At 40.5% G+C, this 17,972-nt stretch overlaps 1 protein-coding gene across 1 annotated transcript in view; it reads right to left on the bottom strand.

Annotated features, from left to right (window-relative positions):
* The window catches only part of LOC139804645 (ovostatin-like), a 29,810-nt gene extending 13,393 nt beyond the window's left edge, over nucleotides 1–16,417 (bottom strand). The window contains exons 1-19 of the mRNA XM_071762108.1: nucleotides 16,312–16,417; nucleotides 14,582–14,765; nucleotides 13,760–13,916; nucleotides 12,889–12,941; nucleotides 12,395–12,415; nucleotides 11,552–11,720; nucleotides 10,230–10,314; nucleotides 9,469–9,586; nucleotides 8,675–8,795; nucleotides 8,340–8,449; nucleotides 7,180–7,338; nucleotides 6,185–6,412; nucleotides 5,913–5,970; nucleotides 4,627–4,772; nucleotides 4,085–4,234; nucleotides 3,276–3,446; nucleotides 2,571–2,703; nucleotides 1,152–1,233; nucleotides 293–521 (exon numbers count right to left, since the gene is read on the bottom strand). Coding sequence (XP_071618209.1) covers nucleotides 293–521; nucleotides 1,152–1,233; nucleotides 2,571–2,703; nucleotides 3,276–3,446; nucleotides 4,085–4,234; nucleotides 4,627–4,772; nucleotides 5,913–5,970; nucleotides 6,185–6,412; nucleotides 7,180–7,338; nucleotides 8,340–8,449; nucleotides 8,675–8,795; nucleotides 9,469–9,586; nucleotides 10,230–10,314; nucleotides 11,552–11,720; nucleotides 12,395–12,415; nucleotides 12,889–12,941; nucleotides 13,760–13,916; nucleotides 14,582–14,765; nucleotides 16,312–16,376 — 2,439 coding nt within the window. The 5' untranslated portion in view covers nucleotides 16,377–16,417. The remainder of the gene's footprint in view (nucleotides 1–292; nucleotides 522–1,151; nucleotides 1,234–2,570; nucleotides 2,704–3,275; nucleotides 3,447–4,084; nucleotides 4,235–4,626; nucleotides 4,773–5,912; nucleotides 5,971–6,184; nucleotides 6,413–7,179; nucleotides 7,339–8,339; nucleotides 8,450–8,674; nucleotides 8,796–9,468; nucleotides 9,587–10,229; nucleotides 10,315–11,551; nucleotides 11,721–12,394; nucleotides 12,416–12,888; nucleotides 12,942–13,759; nucleotides 13,917–14,581; nucleotides 14,766–16,311) is intronic.
* Nucleotides 16,418–17,972: the final 1,555 nt, after the last annotated feature.

Raw genomic sequence — 17,972 nt, 5'->3', positions numbered from 1 at the left:
CTGTTCAAATTACTACTTCAGGATCAAAAAGGACTAAATTATTTAGGGATAAGGAGCAGGTTCTTATCTTCTGTGGAACAGACATGGTAATCATGAGCTCCTTTTTCTTAATGTTATGACACAGGGATGGGTCCAGGGAGAGAAGATTAAGAGAGTATTGTGTCAGGCTGAAGAGAAAGTGAAACTATTTCTGTATTCTGATTCTGTATTTCTGATGCATTATGCAAAGTGAATTCTGTGATCTCTGTGAAATAGACAAACCATATAGGAAGGGAAAGGGAATTTGATATACCTGGATGCATTTGTTGAGGTAGTTGAAGACATTTGCTATTAGATTAAATTTTTCTCCTCGAACGACAGAGTATGGCAAGCTGAGATCCACAAAGAATGTTTGGAATGCTGTCAGTGAAACAGGTGAGGAAATGCCAAACCCATCATCATCCTGCACACAGAAAGCACTGGCTTTCCATTCTGTGATGGAGTCAGGAATGGTGTAAGAGACATCGGCCTCTCCTCTGGAACTAAGGATAGTAAGAAAAACAGAAGAAGAAATGAGCTTTGGCATTTTCAAGCCAAATTAGAGAACAGGCTCCCTGTTTGAGTCAGTACTTCTGTTTTCATCCCTCTGCAAGGTACCTCTCAGCTTTTAAAATTTTAAAAATACCATTTGTTTAAATTCCATAATGCCCAAACATACAGATTTAAACAAAAAATTTGTATTAATGTTCTCAAAGGGGCCCCTGGATACATAGTTAAGATGGAGATATTCTCATTGAAGATACTATGACAGCTTAGAAAGAAAAATAAACTCATTTAGCTTTCTGCTGCTGAATTAACATAAGATTGAAAATATCAAGTTTTGCTCCTGCTTCTCTCCTAAACACATGTTCCTGTTTTCTCTTAGCCCTTATTCTTTCTCTCCACTGGAGGAATGGTGCAGAGCACAGAGCAGATGTCATTCACAGTTCAGGTAGGTCTGGCACTTTATACAAAGTTGGGAGCTCAAGGGTCATTGAGTAAGAATGGAAAAGGAAACCAGCACCTACAAAGTAGACATAAGTTCCATGCCTTCTTCCCAGAATTCATTTCAGCAACATGTATCAATACTGCAATTCACATGAGAGGTAAGAAGTGAAGATAAAAATACTCACTTTGTGTGAACCAGATCCCAAATCCAGGTCTCAGGGAAGAATTTCCGAACTGTGTTAACACCATGCCCACCAGTAAGCCGTGCTAGAAGGTTGCGTATGGTTAAAATATCATTTTAGAGAGGTCATGCCAGAAGAATCTGAACTGCTGTCAGACATGCTCAACACAATAAATGAACACTGGGTATTCCATTCGAGCATTTTTCCATTCTTTTTCACATAAAAATGGAAAATTCTAAGAGATTTAGTGTATGAGAAGAAACAATTTCTTACCTATTATCTTTTCTCATGGGCAAATACTACAAAATTTAGCTATTTCAGAAGACACTTCACTTTATTTCATATTGAAAGGTCCAGTTACGTCCAGGCAAGTTCCCTGTCTTCTATCACTAGCTCTCTTTGATTTGCCAATGGGTAACAGTAGACAGTACCATCACCAGAGGTTACAATGGCTTACAAGATTCCCTAATAACTCAATCCTTTTTACCCTGTTCAATAGTTAAAAATGGAGCCGAATATCCGTTCTGTTGGAAAACTACATTTTTTCATATAGTCAAATTACAGGTCTGATTCATATGCTTCATTGTACCATGATCCTTTTCCCAGATTTGCCATGGATTCAACTGTGATGTCCAACAATTCATTTAGCATGGTGGTACCTTAGATTTCCTAGCCACGTTATGGAAATAACAATACATTTTGATTTCACTGGAAGTAGAATAATAGAGTCATGGGAAAAAATCTAGGATGGGAGGAACCTCTGGTCCAATGTCTTTGAAGTAGGACTAACTTCAAAGTCAGATGGTATTGGTCAAGGTTCCTTTCAGTTTTGAAAACTTGCAATGATGATGACGATTCCAGAAACTCCTAGAGAACCTCTTCTAGTGTAGCACAGCTCCCACAGGGATGAAGTTTGTCCTAGTGTTGAACAGCAATTTCTTTTGTGGAATCCTATAACTGCTACTTTTGCTCTTTTGCTGAGCAGTCTGACTTGGAGAAAGATAATCAAACACTGACCTACTAAGACTTTGGAGATACTTGCTAAGTATCCAAAGTGCTCTGTGAATTCTTGACACTGGGAATTACTATTATTTTTCTGCATTGGCATTTCTTTTTAAGAATTTCATTGAACTGTGATTTGATGAAAGGTTCTAACTAGAAAACCCCTGAAAATCTAATACCAGTTTATGAAAGAAGGAGGATATTCCCTGCTATTCCCTGTCTTTTTTAGATGCAACCTGGTCCCAAGTGAGAGAGAACTGACTTTACTGCAATGATTGTCAGAGACTACTAGAGGCAACAGGTACATGTAGACCTATTTCCTAAAAAACCCCACAACATGCTGGCTGTTATTTTATACAGGCAGAAATTTTAAAGGCCAGGCACACTGGAAGTGGAGGTACAGTATGAACTTTGTTTTACCTGCACTATAACCACTTGACTTGGCAACACCATCTGCAAAATAGGAAGGGTAATCTTCCGTATCTGATCTGTCTTCATTGCACAGAATTGGCTTCCGTAGCACAGAGTTGGTGAAAACCTTCAGGCCCATATCCTGAATGGGAAAGAATCAGTCATGACACTCAGGGCATGCAATAGCTGCCAAAGCATACTACTTTTTGCACCTGAGTTGTTGTATTCATCTCTCTCCTTCCTCCTTATATCCCACCCTTTCAAGCCTGAATGTTACACATCCTCCTCCCCAACCCCTCTGCCTTTCTCGTGGAGCTGTGACACCTGGTGTTCTTTGAAGAGCAGTTAGCACATGTTAGCACTGAAGTCATGGGGCCAGCTGGAGTGGGGGCAAGTATCACAGGAAACAAGTGGCCAGCATCACGGACACATCTTTACTAGGAATGCCTGTGGTCATCAGCCAAGACCATCATCCTGCTTAGGAAATGTTTACTGAAGCATGGGCAGGATCCCAGTGAACGTATCTAACAGTGATTCTCCGTCTTCCTGAGTAAGAGGTGGGAGTGAGAAGGCCAAAACTTGGTGATTAGAGACTTCAGGCTATTGATCAGCTGCCTTCTCTTACCAGCAAGAACCACCACGTGAGAAAGTTTAATGTTAATACACATGAGTTCCAGAATACTTCCCACTTTCAGAACCACACAGAGCACATACCCTGAAAACCCTGTAGACATCGCCGTCACGACTGACATTCACAGGTTCATAGTACAAGCCATCATAAAATGCAGTTTTGACTGGAGTACACCCCGTTGGCTCAGCATCTTCCAGGTTGATCCCATTGTAGTAGTAACCATATAAATTGCCCACAGGAAGATAGTAGTACACCTGGAAGATGAGAAGGACTAGTGTAAATACAAGAAAAGTATCAGACAGGTGCAAAATTACATATATTCAAAGTTTATAGTGGTCCTTGAGCAAACCCATAGACTATGGTCTGTTTTCCTAATGATGTCTACTTATAACTGATTAAGCAATTCAGCTGATGGTATACAAGACATACTGGACTCTGCCACCCTCCCTCTGAGCTGCAATGACTTTGTGGGGTGAACTTGAGCAAAAAGCAGAGATACAATCCAGAGTTAAGCAGACAGGAGACTAGAGTCTGGTAGGATACTAGCTGACACACAGCTTTTGTTCTGGGTTCAAGGCCTATTTGAGTTATAAAATGCAATTTTGACATATTCACTCCCCAGGCAGGAACTATGCATTCAAGGATTTACATTAGATCCTACATTCTTAGGATGTGTGTTACACTGTTATGCTTTCCAAAAGTAAATGTTCCACTACCAGTTTTTGACTTTGAAGCATACAACTGCCATAGGCCTTTCTTCAATCATTGAGCTGTGTGTTTCCAAGGGAAAAACAAAAACAGAGCCAGCAGCAGAGAGATCACAGGTGGGAATTGGAATGTAATTCTGGATGTCCCTAAGTCAGAAGAACACAGAATTGGTGATGTGGCTTACACTTTCAGCAGATAATTGTCGCTCAGGCTGAAGAAGAAAGACACTCTTATCTACAGCTTGCAGGGCACAGTAGGAGTTGGCAGCAGCTTCAAGATGGAGATTGACTTTAGAGCCTGGGAGACCTTGTTTCTCAGAGAACTCGAGCTGGAGCTGGAAATTAATAAATCCAAGACAACCATACAGAAATTAAAGAGGATCAGCTTGGTACATAGATGTAAACCTCAGCTTTCACCTGCATTCTCTCTGTTCTCTTTGGGACAACATCTTACTTCCAGATGTCTTTTCCAAATACTTCTGTAAAAACCCACAATCTCTATAGTCCTCCAGTCACCTCTGTCTCCACACTTCATTGAGAACTTTGTTTGAGTCCTACCATACATAGTCAATTTCAGGGACAGTTCCTCATGTTCCCAGGTACATCTACCTTTTCCATTCCTAAAGGCCATCCCTAGTGCAGAGCCCTTGATGAAGTCATTCCTTAACTGTTCTCCCAGCAAAGAGCCAGTTGATATAGATCTTGGTAGGAAAGCATATGTTTTTACCTTGTTTCTGAAGCATACATCACTCTGTATCCAAGAGCTGTCAGCCACTATTTCCCCATGAGGATGTACTGTGTACAGCAAAAGCCTGGCGCTGGGGGCAAGGTCCTCAGTGACATTCAGTGTGATGGAGAATGTACCTCTGGGAGCTGTGAAAGTAACAGGCAAGAGGGAGGAGCCAACAAAGGAGATTAGGAAAACCTTAGCTTTGGTGGAAGGACCACATATATATGCATAACCTATGAGAACATTTGAAAAATGGAAAGTTGGTTATTGGAAGATTCATCTCTCAGTGGCTGAGGAACATCTTCCATCATCAACACAGCATATACAAACTGGAGAATGCTGAGAGCAGGAAGCTTTCAGAGAAGGATCTGAGATAGGTTCAAGGTGGACAGAAAAATCTGTGCATGACTGCTAAGAGAAAAGCATAACATTGCCTCTGTGTCTCAGATCTGGAACCTCCTACACCAGAGGAGATAGGCCAACCTGCTGACCTAAGGCAGAGTTCTCTAAGAAATACGAAGTTCTTATCTACATGCATGTCAACTCCTCAGGCAGGGACAGAAATTAAGCTTTCACATAAGTTTTGGTGAGTCACACACTATTACACAAAGTAGCGTTAGTCCCCAGTAATATGGAAAACCCACATGGCTTCAAGATTATTTCATGAAGGGAAAAATCGTGTGACATAGCTGCCTTTTGATGAATGGGATGCCTTTCCCTAAACCATAGAAAAACCTATGCTGTGCAGTCATACTGCATAAATACCCAGAGGAAGAGCAAAGATGGCAAATACTAAACACCTACTGAACACTGTAACTAGACTAAATTTGCCAAGAAAATATATTTTTAACAATGAAAGAATGAAGTTCACTTTGCTGTGAATGGTAGAATTGTTGGCTATTTGGAGACTTAAGAAAGTGTAGTGAATTAGAAGAAGTTAATTGCTAAATATCCCTGTCAGATGGAGCACTTATTATTTCAGACTTTAAAAAGTTTGAGTCTTCTAATCAGTGCAGTCTTGGATATCATGGAGTAACTGTGAGGCTGTAAATACACCTCAGCAAGAAATAAAACAGAAGAAAGTTACATTCTTTGGTGTTTGAGCATGACAAAAGTTTCATTTTTGGACCAACAAGATCAATTTGATGATCATGTGGAGACTGGCAAAATAAACTTATACTGTATCAGGTCATGTGGTTTAGGAACTAGTACCAAAAATTATTAATGTTCTGGTGCTCAGAACAATGCTTTATACTATAAGTAGTAAATGGTCTAGAACTTACCATCAGAGATGCTGACTTCCTTCTGGCCACTGAGAGTAATTTTTCCTTTTGTCATCACCTGAGCATAGAAAAAACTCGTGAGACAGGACCAAAAGCCTCTTCTGCCTTCCCCCATGAAATCATTGGTTTTAAGTAGTGTTCTGAGAGGCTTCAAAGACCACCAAATTGAGCTGTGATCTGTAGCCATTGCCTGGCCTGGAGATTTCTGCCTAACACTGTGTTCAAGAGAAGGCAAAAAAAAAAGATGTTTTGGTAATCAAGGTAGGACTTACCAAATAGTAGAAGTTTGTGTGCCTGGCATTCCTGTAGCCCTCTGTGTTCAGGAGATAGTGAATGTTGATTGTTCTCTTCTGGCCACAGCTGAGCTTCTCCTGCACTGGTTCGATTTTCACAAAGCTGTTGGTCCGTGAGTAGAAACGCTGGACAGAGAATAAGACTTGGGGCTCCTTATCATTATTCCAGATGAAGAAGTCTGCACAGTCATCTGGTGCCTGCTTGACCTATGAAAGACAAGTCATACACAAGGAATTGACCAGGTAGAATATTAAAAAAAAAGGCAGGCAGCTGAGAGGCAAAGGCATCTTCCCTCTAAATTTCTGTGTTGGAAAGCTGGTTCAGGAAGCTATCTAAGCCAAGAGCAAGAGCTGGCGTGAAGATTTTTTGCTTTACCAATCCAAAGTGGGGAAAATTCTGGACATATTACTATTGCACATTGTGATCAGGAGGTTAGTTCAGATTCTTGCAGGATTAGGACAACTTATATAAGATGCTAGGACTTAATGTTAGTCGGAATGGCATTCTTCTCAAAAAGCCTTCTTTTTCTGAGCTCTTCCCATCACACTAGACGCAAGGCATGAGAACACAAGTAGATAATGTGATGGTAAGAGGGATGAATGTCTGTAAGCAGAAATGCAGGGAAGCAGGCAGCAGCAAGAGACTGGAGTGCATCCCAGCTGGAGGGGGAAGCCAGGGTAGTGTGTGAGGCAGCTGTCCTGTCACAAAGAATTAAGGAAGATATCTGCAGAAAGAGATTCCTAGCAGAGCGAAAAGCAGGGATGTGCTGAAGATCAACTCCTCGGGGGCAGTTTGCCACTCCTCAGGCACTGGTACTTTCTCATATTAGTTTGCAAATGTTTCAAGTATTGGAAGATGACTGCCTACTTTCTTCACCTGAAACAATCCTACCAGCACCCACTGATCGCTTCTAATTCCTCCCTCCAATGAAGTTTTCTTCTCTGGAATCAGATTGAAGCCTGCATTTACTTACTCTCAAATTAAAACTGGGATCAAAGAAGTTGGATGTGTTGATGGAAAAGGTAGCAATGCCATTCTTGTCAGTGGTATAGTTGGCCAGGTATTCATCATTGAGCTCCAGCAGAACAACCTTGTCAGCAACAGGCTTATTGTCTGCACTTGTCACACGGATCTGAACAATAAGAATACAAAATGGATTCAGAAAAAAACAAAAAAAAAAAGAACAAGAAATGCACTACCAACCTTAAGCATTGAGGACAATTGCCAGGAGTAGAAATCAAGAATGAAATGTATCTAAGAGGAAAATTCTCCTCAGTCTTTTGAAAGAGCAGGATTACTTTAACAGGCAAAGACATGCAATTTCCCTCAGTGCAAGGACAAACTATGCATCACAGAAGGAAAAGAAATTGTTAATATACATAATCTTGGGAAAAAAAATATTTTAATGAAAAGTCCTCCTAGTAGTTAAGTGATCCATCACGTAAGTTAAAAACTACCGAGTGATGATGGATTAAATTCTTTCCTCATGTTCTCCCTCCCTGAGCAAATAGAAACAGGTCTCCAGAGCTCTAGAGCACACACTCTTTGGTGGGCACTGGTTAACAAAACTAAGGTATTCAGATGACTTCATGGCCACAGGTAACCCAGTAGCACTTCCCAGCTCCTGGGAATGTGGGCATACACTCTGTTCCCATTGCATATCAGGATGATGCTGTATAGCTTATCCTCATTTCTTTGCCTGGGTTTATCTTACGTGTGTAGGTTGCTAAGGAGTTGTAATGTGCTCCAACACCTACACTGCTTTAATTAAAAAACCCTTTGACTATGTGATGCAACATGGGATACCATCTACCTTCAGCTTAGGCCCAGCCATTGCTGAAGCAGTTCATTGCAGCCTCTTCTTTCCCACCCATATGACCTCCTGCTCACTCACCTTTCAGGCATTCTCTAACTATGGCAGAAGAGAGACTCTAACACTCCAAGTATAATTTTGTTATTTTCTCTAGAAGCATGTAATATAAGGACAGAACTATGCAGTTGCCACTGTTATGCAACATGGTGACTGGAAGTGGTTATCATAGAATTAGGGAACAGCCACAAATGGGGCATCACAGAGACCATCATGCTGGACCTCAGGGAGGTTTGATCTAAATTATCCTCTAAGGTACTCACCTCTCCATAGTAAGGAATTCCCCTCTTGTAATAAGTATCCATATTTTGGAACATCACTCTGTCTTTTTCTTCATGGACTGAAACATAGTCTTTGTTTTTCAACTGGATTCCTGTGAGAAGCACCCAGTATGGGAAGAAACAAATATTAGACATGGGCAGAAAATTATTTGTTTTGAAAAGCTCTATGGAGAAGTGATGCTCTGAAGGGAAAGCTACATGTAGAAATTTGTGATTGTTGGTTGGTTGTTGGCACAGTTTGGGATCCAGGAGATTCCTCTCAGAAAGTCCCACCTGTTAGCTTTAAACATCCACTCCCAAAGTCCACTTGGTGTTACCTGTCCCATTTTCAGTGACGATGCTTTCTACTTCAAGGCTGGTATACATCCTTTCATAGCTGCGGTACAGCTGGAATGTTTTGACAGAGACGACAGTACTGAGGCAGCCATCCTTCCCCAGCTGAAAAAGAAGCACAAAGGGAGAAGCCTGTTTTTCTAAACTTTTGAAAATTGCTCCTGCATGTGTATTGCTGAGCCTCTGAAGAGCTTCATGTCCCTACTAACATCTTCAGCTTTAACTTCCTACTCACTCACCTCCTATCTTACAATTCTCTGTGGCTCCCTTCACAGCTCATTGTTTCAACATCACTTATCCTTACACCTGGAAACTTCTCTTCTCATTCCCCCATGTCTTCTCTATGCTCACAGCCCTTCTCAAACCCATGCTGCATGATGACTGAGCTCTGAGACAAAAGCACTTTGAGTTTGATCTAGTGAAGATATCATTAGTCTAACATTATATGTCCTCAAAGACTACCAGTACAGTTCTGATGTTTATTCTTGGTAAGAAGACAGCTTAAGCATTCCAGGAATAATCACAATTTTATAGTTTCATAAGCTTCCCTCCTTCCTACTGACTGTTTCAGAGGGAAAAAACAGTCTTCTAATAAGGTCACCAGTAAAAAAACTACCTTCATGGTCTTTCAGAATTGCCTGTGAGAGAGTGAGAAAAAACATGCCTCTGGGATCATCTCTCTGTTGCTCCCCAGGAAATGAATGAAGCCACCAAACACTGTGCTACATACTGGATACTAAATCTTGATGGGAAAGAAAGGTTTTGCCCAGTATCATACCAATCCAGTGACAACTTTGCAGTTTTCTTCCTTCTGTTTCTCACATCGTGGACTATAAAAGCGCTGCTGACACACATTGACTTGGGCATTCCCTTGCACTGGCTGTCCATAAGTGTACCTAGGAGAAGATGAGACACAGTCGTGTGGACTTACTATGAAAACTGCAAAGATTCCAGAGCAATGCAGACTCTAAACCCTTCAGGAGCACCTAGGGAACACAGAAAAGCAGCTGGGAATTACCTTCAACTATTTTTAGTCTGGTTTTGACATATTGTTTAAAAAGCCTGCTTTACCATTTTCTTGGTATAGTTGTTCTTGAAAGCCTGAAGCTGGAAAGTGGTGTTGGGCTCAGGGCTGGGGTAATAATCCCTGATGCTTGCTTTTTCTTGTTAACACCTTATGCAAAGCAGGATGTAATACTCCCTATTCATCCCTCTGGTTCATGCCATTCTGCCCTTTGGCAGTGTCACAGGAATCTCAGTACTCTCCAGTACTATTTCTCTCCTTTTTTGTAATAATAAAAAACAACAGCTAGTGAATATGTAGTTCTTGACATCTTAAAACATGTTCTCCCAGTTCTAATTCTGATATGCAGCAGAAGGACAGTAATCATGTTTCACGTCATGGAAGTCATTGCTGAAGAAATCACTCAAATCCATTCTCTGAGTCAGCAGCAGGGTCCCTGCTTCCCAGCAAGGCACACCATCCTCTACCCTGTGCTTCTTCTGCACAAAGGTGGTGTTCTCAGCTGTGATACTTACGAAGCACAAACATTCACCCTGATTTCTTCATCAAAGAAAGAGATCCTTGTTGGCACACTGGCTGTCACTTCAAATTTTGGCAGCACTGGGGAATGCAATATGAATATGACTGATGAGAAGCTGCATGCCATAGGCAGGTGTGTGTGTAAGACAGTAAAAAAAAAAAACAAAAACCAAGAACCCCAAAAACCGGTTGGCAAAGGCATTTTCACCATCAAGGGAGAGAAAACAGTTCAGACAAAATCTATCTGGAAAGAAACTGTAAGACAATATTGGGGAAAAATATAACTTCTGGATTACTAACTTCCTTAAATTGCAACTATAAATGTACCGATGATGGCAACAACCACAGTAAGAACTGTGATAAAACATTTTAATTCACTATACGCTTATTTCAAGAGAACTCCAAGGGTGATGAATGCCAATGTCTAAAACTGGTTAAGCATTGGAGAGGTTATTATGCCATCTATCCCCACTGAAACAGAAAGGCAACAGATTAAGTAAAATAGTAAAATCAAATAGGTCATTGTCACTCCCTCTTTTGAGCTTATCTTTTGTTCTAGGTCACAAGCAATAATGACAACACAGTTGGAAAATGCCTCTTTCTTGTGCATACGTAGACCTGAGGCTGGGAGGCATGAAAAACCTCTGGAGGGTAAGCTCTGGAGGGTGAGGAAAGTTGCTTTATTGCCCTCACAAAAAAAAGCAAAAAAAGTTGCCAGTCTCCCAAGCCTTCTCTGGGGACTGCTAAGGAGAACTTGCCACTACAGGATGAGAAAACTTGTAAAATCAAAATGAGTTTAGCAACTCCATTTATATGGTCTCCTCCAGACCATATGAAGATTGCTATGAAAGCTTTAGCTCTTCCACTGCCCACTGTTTTCCATCTTGCACTTCCATTGGATATCCAGCCTCCCTGTGTAACAATCTGATATCTATAATTTAATTTGTCTAATAAATAATATCTTCATATTTCTACTGTATATTTTATCCCAGTGCTCTTCATACAGTGATGTCTTCCACAAAAGTGTCTCATTCACTTTGCCTCTGAATAGTCAGAGAATGTAAGGCCTAAGTGATAAGAAGTGATTTTGAAAGTCACACAGTGACTTTGTGCCAAGCTCAGGGAAGAATTAGATTTGTAATTTATTTCTTTTTCTCTTTTTGCCTTCACTTTCTCCACCCAGTTCTCTCAATATTTTTGCTTCTCAGGTACGATGTGCAGAATTCAAAGCACTTAAACTCTGCATTAGAAGCTCCTATCTGACTTAGGCAGAGACTGCCTCATTACTGGTGCAGGACAATTCCCAGTCATTGCTTACCATATTCCTCCACTGTGAAGTACTGGTACTGCTTTTCACCTGACTCCTTCTCCGCAGTGATTTGGTAGGTACCCAGAATAGGCTCTGAGATTAGTGGAAAAGAGAGCTGGACAATTCCATTCTTAGATTCTACCTCCAGCCACTGGAAGATTTTGTTTTGCTCTGGATCCTGATGAGTAAAGGGAAGGAAATATATGAAAGCCTTTATCATTTGGTTTCTTGTCATCTTTTAAGACTAAGTGCACCACAGTGTGCATGTGAGTTTGGTCTGATGACTTTTGCTCTGACTTGTCATTATTTTTCCAGATCTATTTGTGCATTAAACAAGCCTAATTTATGTTTAGCTGGAAATTATCTACACTGCCAGGTGATCTGAAATAATCCAGGCATAACTACATGATTTGGACTAAGGCTGCTTATCTGTAGCTCTTCTAGCATAAGACTTTTTGGCTTAACTTCTTCTGTAAAATAGGAATATTATGCTGGCCTCCCTTAGGATGTGCTTTGACATAGTGATGTGAAATGCCATAGGCGACTGATTCATTTTTAGCTTGACCCTCCAGCAGAACATCACATTCCAGAAAGTCAATGTTCTTACACCTGTATGAGAATGAGGGTGTTTCACTAGCCCATTTACTGTGGTCCCATGCCATCTCTGACTAACATCCCCAGCTCTGCTGATTTGTTCTTCATGGGTACTGCCACTGTTCAGCCCCAAGCCCATTGGCTTTAGCTAGTGTGCTCAGCTCAGTCTCACTCAGCTGCTGACACTATGGGGAATTATGAAGCATACACAGCCTTTCCAAAGCACCTTGTGCTTTAATGACATATTGCATCTCTTACCTCAATGGTGATTTGAGGATACTGGAGGAGGAAAGAAGAGAAAGAAAAAAATTATAAAAACATCAAGAAATTAACCAGGGAGCTTGAAAAATACTGGAACATAAAGAAGGGTGTCAACAGCTTTCTCAGGATACAGAAAACTGGGTCAAAGAAGCAATTTGAAATTACTATCAATAATTAAAGAGGTAATTTTAAGGGAATGACCTGTTTGTGAATTTATCATTTCTACAAAAATGCCAAGTGTCTTTCTAGATATCTGGGGAAAATGATTTGAAGTGATTACAAAATATGAGCACTGTGGGAGATTTTCAGGAGTGTTTTCAGAGCCTTTGCATTCTATAAAGTCAGGGATGGGATGGAGCATAAAGTTAAGGAGTGAGAGCAGTTCTCCAAAAACACCAGGTCTTCTAAATTCAATTTCTAAGTGAGAAAGCACCAGAGAACAGGTACTCCAAGAGGGTGCTTGAACAACCTTGAATATCACTCATACTTACTGCCTCCCGAACAGGTCTGAACTGGCTGTCCAAGGACACCACACGAATCATCACTGAAAAAGGCATAGGACAACAAAGAATCATTCACTGTAGCATTTGTAAATCACTTCCAACATACAAAAAATCCTGCCCAGGCTTTTAAGGAGCACTAAGGAGTCCCCAGAGAAATAGAAAGGATTTGGTTATCTTAACCATTGAAAAACAAAGCCAAACTAAACTCGTCAGCTGAAATAGCTCAATGATGACCCTCTGGGACAAGTGTAACCTCTACAGTAAATACAAATACTTTGTACTGTCTTTAATTCTTGTTGAAGAGCTCAGTTCTTGGGAGCATTTCCTAAAAAACTGTTTATACAAACTAATTCACTGAAAAAATCAAAGAGAAGCAAGAATTAGTCTTTATTCTAAGTGTAAACCCTGTGATCATGCTAACTATACCTCCATTAGTCCTGTCATTTAAGTGTCATGATGGAATCAGCACTATGAATTAGATTGGCAGTTAATTAGAAAGAGCTGTTGAGAAGAAATTACATGCTGACTTTATTTTTATACAAATTTTATGAATTCCAAGCTTTATCAATTACTTGTATTTCTGAGGACACTTTTGTAAACCTGTCAGAACTCAAGATTCCATAAATACAATTAACTCAGTAAAAGAAATGAGCTCTGCTAATATGTTGAAATTTTGTGTATAGGTTCAATTTTTCAATGAGTTTTGATGGACACAACTTTGGATGAAAATCAAATGCTATCTGAAGGATCGCTCATGGATATTGCAGTCTATGCTCCACAGGAGGAAATCCTTACCATTTTGGACCCACCCTTGTAGTCAGTTGCCTAGTTCACTATCTGACATAAACTCCTCAGTCACCTTTTTGCCCTGGTTTGTAGATGGGTTTGTCTGTCTGGATGAAGACAATATTATCCACATTTTGAATTGCAACTGATCTTCTCTCAGCTAAGTTGACTGTGGTGCCTTTGGCAGAGAAGGAAATGAATGCCAGGGGGTCAGAAGTAGCAGGAGGAACCTGAGGAAGAACAAAATACCAGAATAAAAGTGGTAGATGGCACAGTGCCCAGGGTTATTGAGTAAGATACTGACTGTCAAGTGAGTCATAATTTGTTCGTACAAAATAATGAGAAGCCCCATCTTTGCCAGTGAGACAGTTTCTGGGAATTTCTGCCATGAAAGTCCCATAATCTGTCACCACATACTACAGTTTTAAGCTGTGCTCTGTCCTATACCCTTCCCCATCTTATGTAGCTACCTGTTCATATGGAGGCTGCCCCACACATAGAGCTAAATTCTGAAGTGTTTTCTCGTCCTTCATTCTGAAAGACCTAACCTTGGGACATGTCGTATCTGTCCAGATCTTGCAGAGTGACAGGAAAGGGAATGATCCCAGCTGGGTTCTCCATCTTGACCATTGTGACAGTCCTACAGGGAGCATGAATCTGTGATAGCAAGCAAAAGCTTTTTTCTATTCACTCACTGAATGGAGATGGAAAGTCTTCCCTGACAGCCCATATGTCTTTTTCCTGTCTATACTGTGAGTCTTTCCATAATTTTATCTTGTTCCATCCTATTGCTTGCCTGGACTGTTCATCTTGTTTCCCTCAGTGACAAGGCGAGTTGCACTTAGAATTATTTCAGCTTATACACCCTCTTTAGGAGCATCTAAAGAGAAAATACCTTGAACTCATAGCACTTGAAGAAATCATTCTTTGCCACAGAATCTTCAAAGAGAGTCGTCTGGACACTGCCATATTCCAGGACAGCACTTAGGGACAGAGGCTCGTTGAGGCTGTGGAACTGCACACAAGCCGTCTGGGGAGAGTCGCTCCGCACCACTGTGGGGACCAGCAGCACATACTGACTGTAAGAAACAAGAGCACATCAGGGATTTCAGTCATGAAGGAAAGCCAAAGCAAGCAGGTGAAGAAAAAACCACAGAAACACCATTCACTTGAAGGAAGACATGGTCCAAAGCTTACTCAAATCAGTAGGACTTCTGTTTCTTTCAATGAATTTTGAATAATACGCTAAGAAAGTACAGACAACAATTTTTTTGTCCCTCATGGTTGTTTCTGAGCTGAAAGACTGGCATAATTCTATGAATTATCTTACCCAGCATGATATTACATCTTTCCATTCCAGGCATTTACACAACTCTAGCTACTGAAGTGCCTTAACCCCTGTCAAGCATAGCTGCATTCAACCTCCTGTGACTTATACGTGTACTTAAACTTCTGGAACCTCCCATGAGGAGCTTCTTTTCCAGATCAGTGACAAAATCACTGGTTAATGATTGCAACAAATTTTTAATTTCTTTTTCTCTATATGTCAACCTCCAGATAAGAACCGATGTTAGTTAGTATAATTCAAAAGAAATTATTCTATTTTTCTGTTTTGTGGAATATACCAGGGAACACTCAATCTAAACTACATGGTCTGTTGTATTTCCATTCCTCTCCCTGTGTTGCTTGCTTTGCTGCTTTCTTCCACTGGGCTTCTTTAGTTATACTGCCTTCTATAATTAGGGCAACCTTCCATCCCCATATTCTTTATCTGAAAATCAGCGCTTCAGATTTAGTATATTTGGCTAAGGTTCTATAGCTGGCTTCCCATTGTCTGCTGCCCAAAATGGTCTTTCTAAATAATGCATGACAGAATTGGTGAGCTGGTTCTGCAGCACATCATGAATAGCACAATATTTTCTTGGTAATCTAATCCTTTCCCTTTTTTTCTTTTTTCTCCCTCCCACAACTTTGCTTGTTTGTATTGTCTTTATTGTTGTCTTCACTTCCCAGTTCAAACTGGACCATATTCAAGGACAAAAAGTAATATAATTGAAACCAACAGTTTACATGAGCAAACTAAACCTGGTGACTTTCACAGTATTTACCTCTAGAACTTTTGACAACAGGATTTAAGTTCTAATGCTGGTGTATTTTTAAACCTGTGTCTGAAATCTTCTATTTGTATAGAGCCATGGAAATAGACAATGCTGACAACACACCAAATTTAATACTAATACTAATACTAATACTAGGACTGCCATTCAGCATAGTCCCTGCAACCAGCCATTATTTATCCCCTAGCACCTCCTCATATACCAGGCTCTCTCTGTACTGCCAATGCATATCAATCCTGATCATTAATATTACTTGTTAGTCTAGTCTTGAATCTCCTCCCCACTTTAGCCATACACTTCAGACTTCATCTACTCCAGTTCTAGGTTTCTGTCATTCAAATCAGATTTCATAGCAGTTTTATGATGAAAAACATCATTCCAAATCGTCCCCCAGAACCTAGGTCTCAAACATCCAATTAATTATATAGCAATGTCCCAGAACAAACTAACTGGTGAGAAAGATAATAAAATATTTTATCATAAAAATACAGAATGTAAGCATTCTTACAGTTCAGATGATACTCTGGCAATCCAATTCAGGGACAGAATACTCAGAAGAATTCTGGACCACATCTCTGTCTGTAACGAAGGAAGCTCAAGTCTTGTGGCTTTTAAATTGTCCTGAGATGGTGCTCCTCCTCCATGGCTTCAGTCATATGCTAACAAATAACATCTACATAAAATTTGCATAGGTTCATCTTACTCTCTCCTCTTTGTTCTCACACTCCTTGATCTCAAACAATAGCTTAGGAAAGCTCTCATATTTCACATAGCTTTGTGAGGTATTGCAAGCCAAACCGGTTCCTGCACATCTGAATGTTTTATTGAAGCTTACCTCTGATTATCATGTAATTGGCTGAAGATTCCTAATGTTTCAACCTGCTAGTATTTGGCACTACTTGAGTATTTCCTTGTTATGTGAAGATCCCACATAGATATGTCTCATAAAACATAAATAATCATAACACAGTGCTATTGTGTGCCTGAGCAGGGGCCTGGGAAGCAATAATGCAGCATCAGTATATACCACAGAATCACAGGATCATCCTGGTTGGAAAGGACCTCTGAGATTATCAAGTCCAACCCTTAATCCACTACCACTGTGGTTACAAGATCATGGGACTAAGTGATACATCAGTCTCTTTTTAAAAACATCCAGGGACAAAGAATCCACCACCTCCCTGGGCAGCCCATTCCAATGTCTGATCACCTTCTCTGTAAAGAATTTTTTCCTAATATCCAACCTAAACCTCCCCTGGCAGAGCTTAAGTCCATGCCCTCTTCTCCTACTGATAGTTGCCTGGGAGAAGAGACCGACCCCCCCCTGGCTACCCCCTCCTTTCAGGGAGTTGTAGAGAGTGATGAGGTCTCCCCTGAGCCTCCTCTTCTCCAGACTAAATATGCAGCAAGAGCTGTATTCAGTATGGCACAGAAGAAAACTCCTGACTGTAACCTGAATGTCTTACTACAGACTGTAGCATTCAGCAAGGAATGGTGCTGGCTAGTTGTCCACCATTTTTGCCAGTGGTCAGGATAAGTATATCCCTAGGGAAAGCAGTCTGATAGCAGTACTTCATTTGTTCATTCATCTGTTTGTAGGTCTGCTTTTTCCCTTCATCCCTGCACCCCACCATCAAACAACTTGTAAGCCTGTTGGTGAATTTTAAGTAAGTCTGACTGAGACTTACTAAGACTAAGTTTCAGAATAATCAAGAACAGAATCCTAAAATAATCTCTCTATTAGGGGACATCCTGACATACAGTGGTCCTATCTCTTTTTTTAAGCACACCCAGCTTCAAAGCATGTCCAATCAAGTTTTTACTACCTCTGAAGATGGAGAGTCCACATCGTCTCTGGATGTCTGCTCCCATGCTTAACCATCCCTGTTGTGAAGATTTTCATTAGATCAGAATTTTCCTTACTATATCTTGTGCCCATTGCTTTTTGTTCTTTCACCATGCACACTGAGAAGAATCTGTCTTCTTCATAATCCCACTTTCCATAGTGGAAGACTGAAATTACATCCCCTTTTATTCTTTGTTTCTCCAGGATGAATAAATGAGACTGTCTCAGATTCTTTCTGTAGGTTTGTTTCAGCCACTGACCGTTTCAGTGACCTTCTACTAGACACCCTCCAGGTTTTTTCAGTGCTTTTCTTGTACTGTGGA

Source organism: Heliangelus exortis, chromosome 1 (genome assembly GCF_036169615.1).
Source record: "Heliangelus exortis chromosome 1, bHelExo1.hap1, whole genome shotgun sequence".
NCBI lineage: Eukaryota > Metazoa > Chordata > Aves > Apodiformes > Trochilidae > Heliangelus > Heliangelus exortis.
The sequence above is the reverse complement of the archived record's forward strand: the minus strand, read 5'-3'. Positions and strand labels throughout refer to the sequence as shown.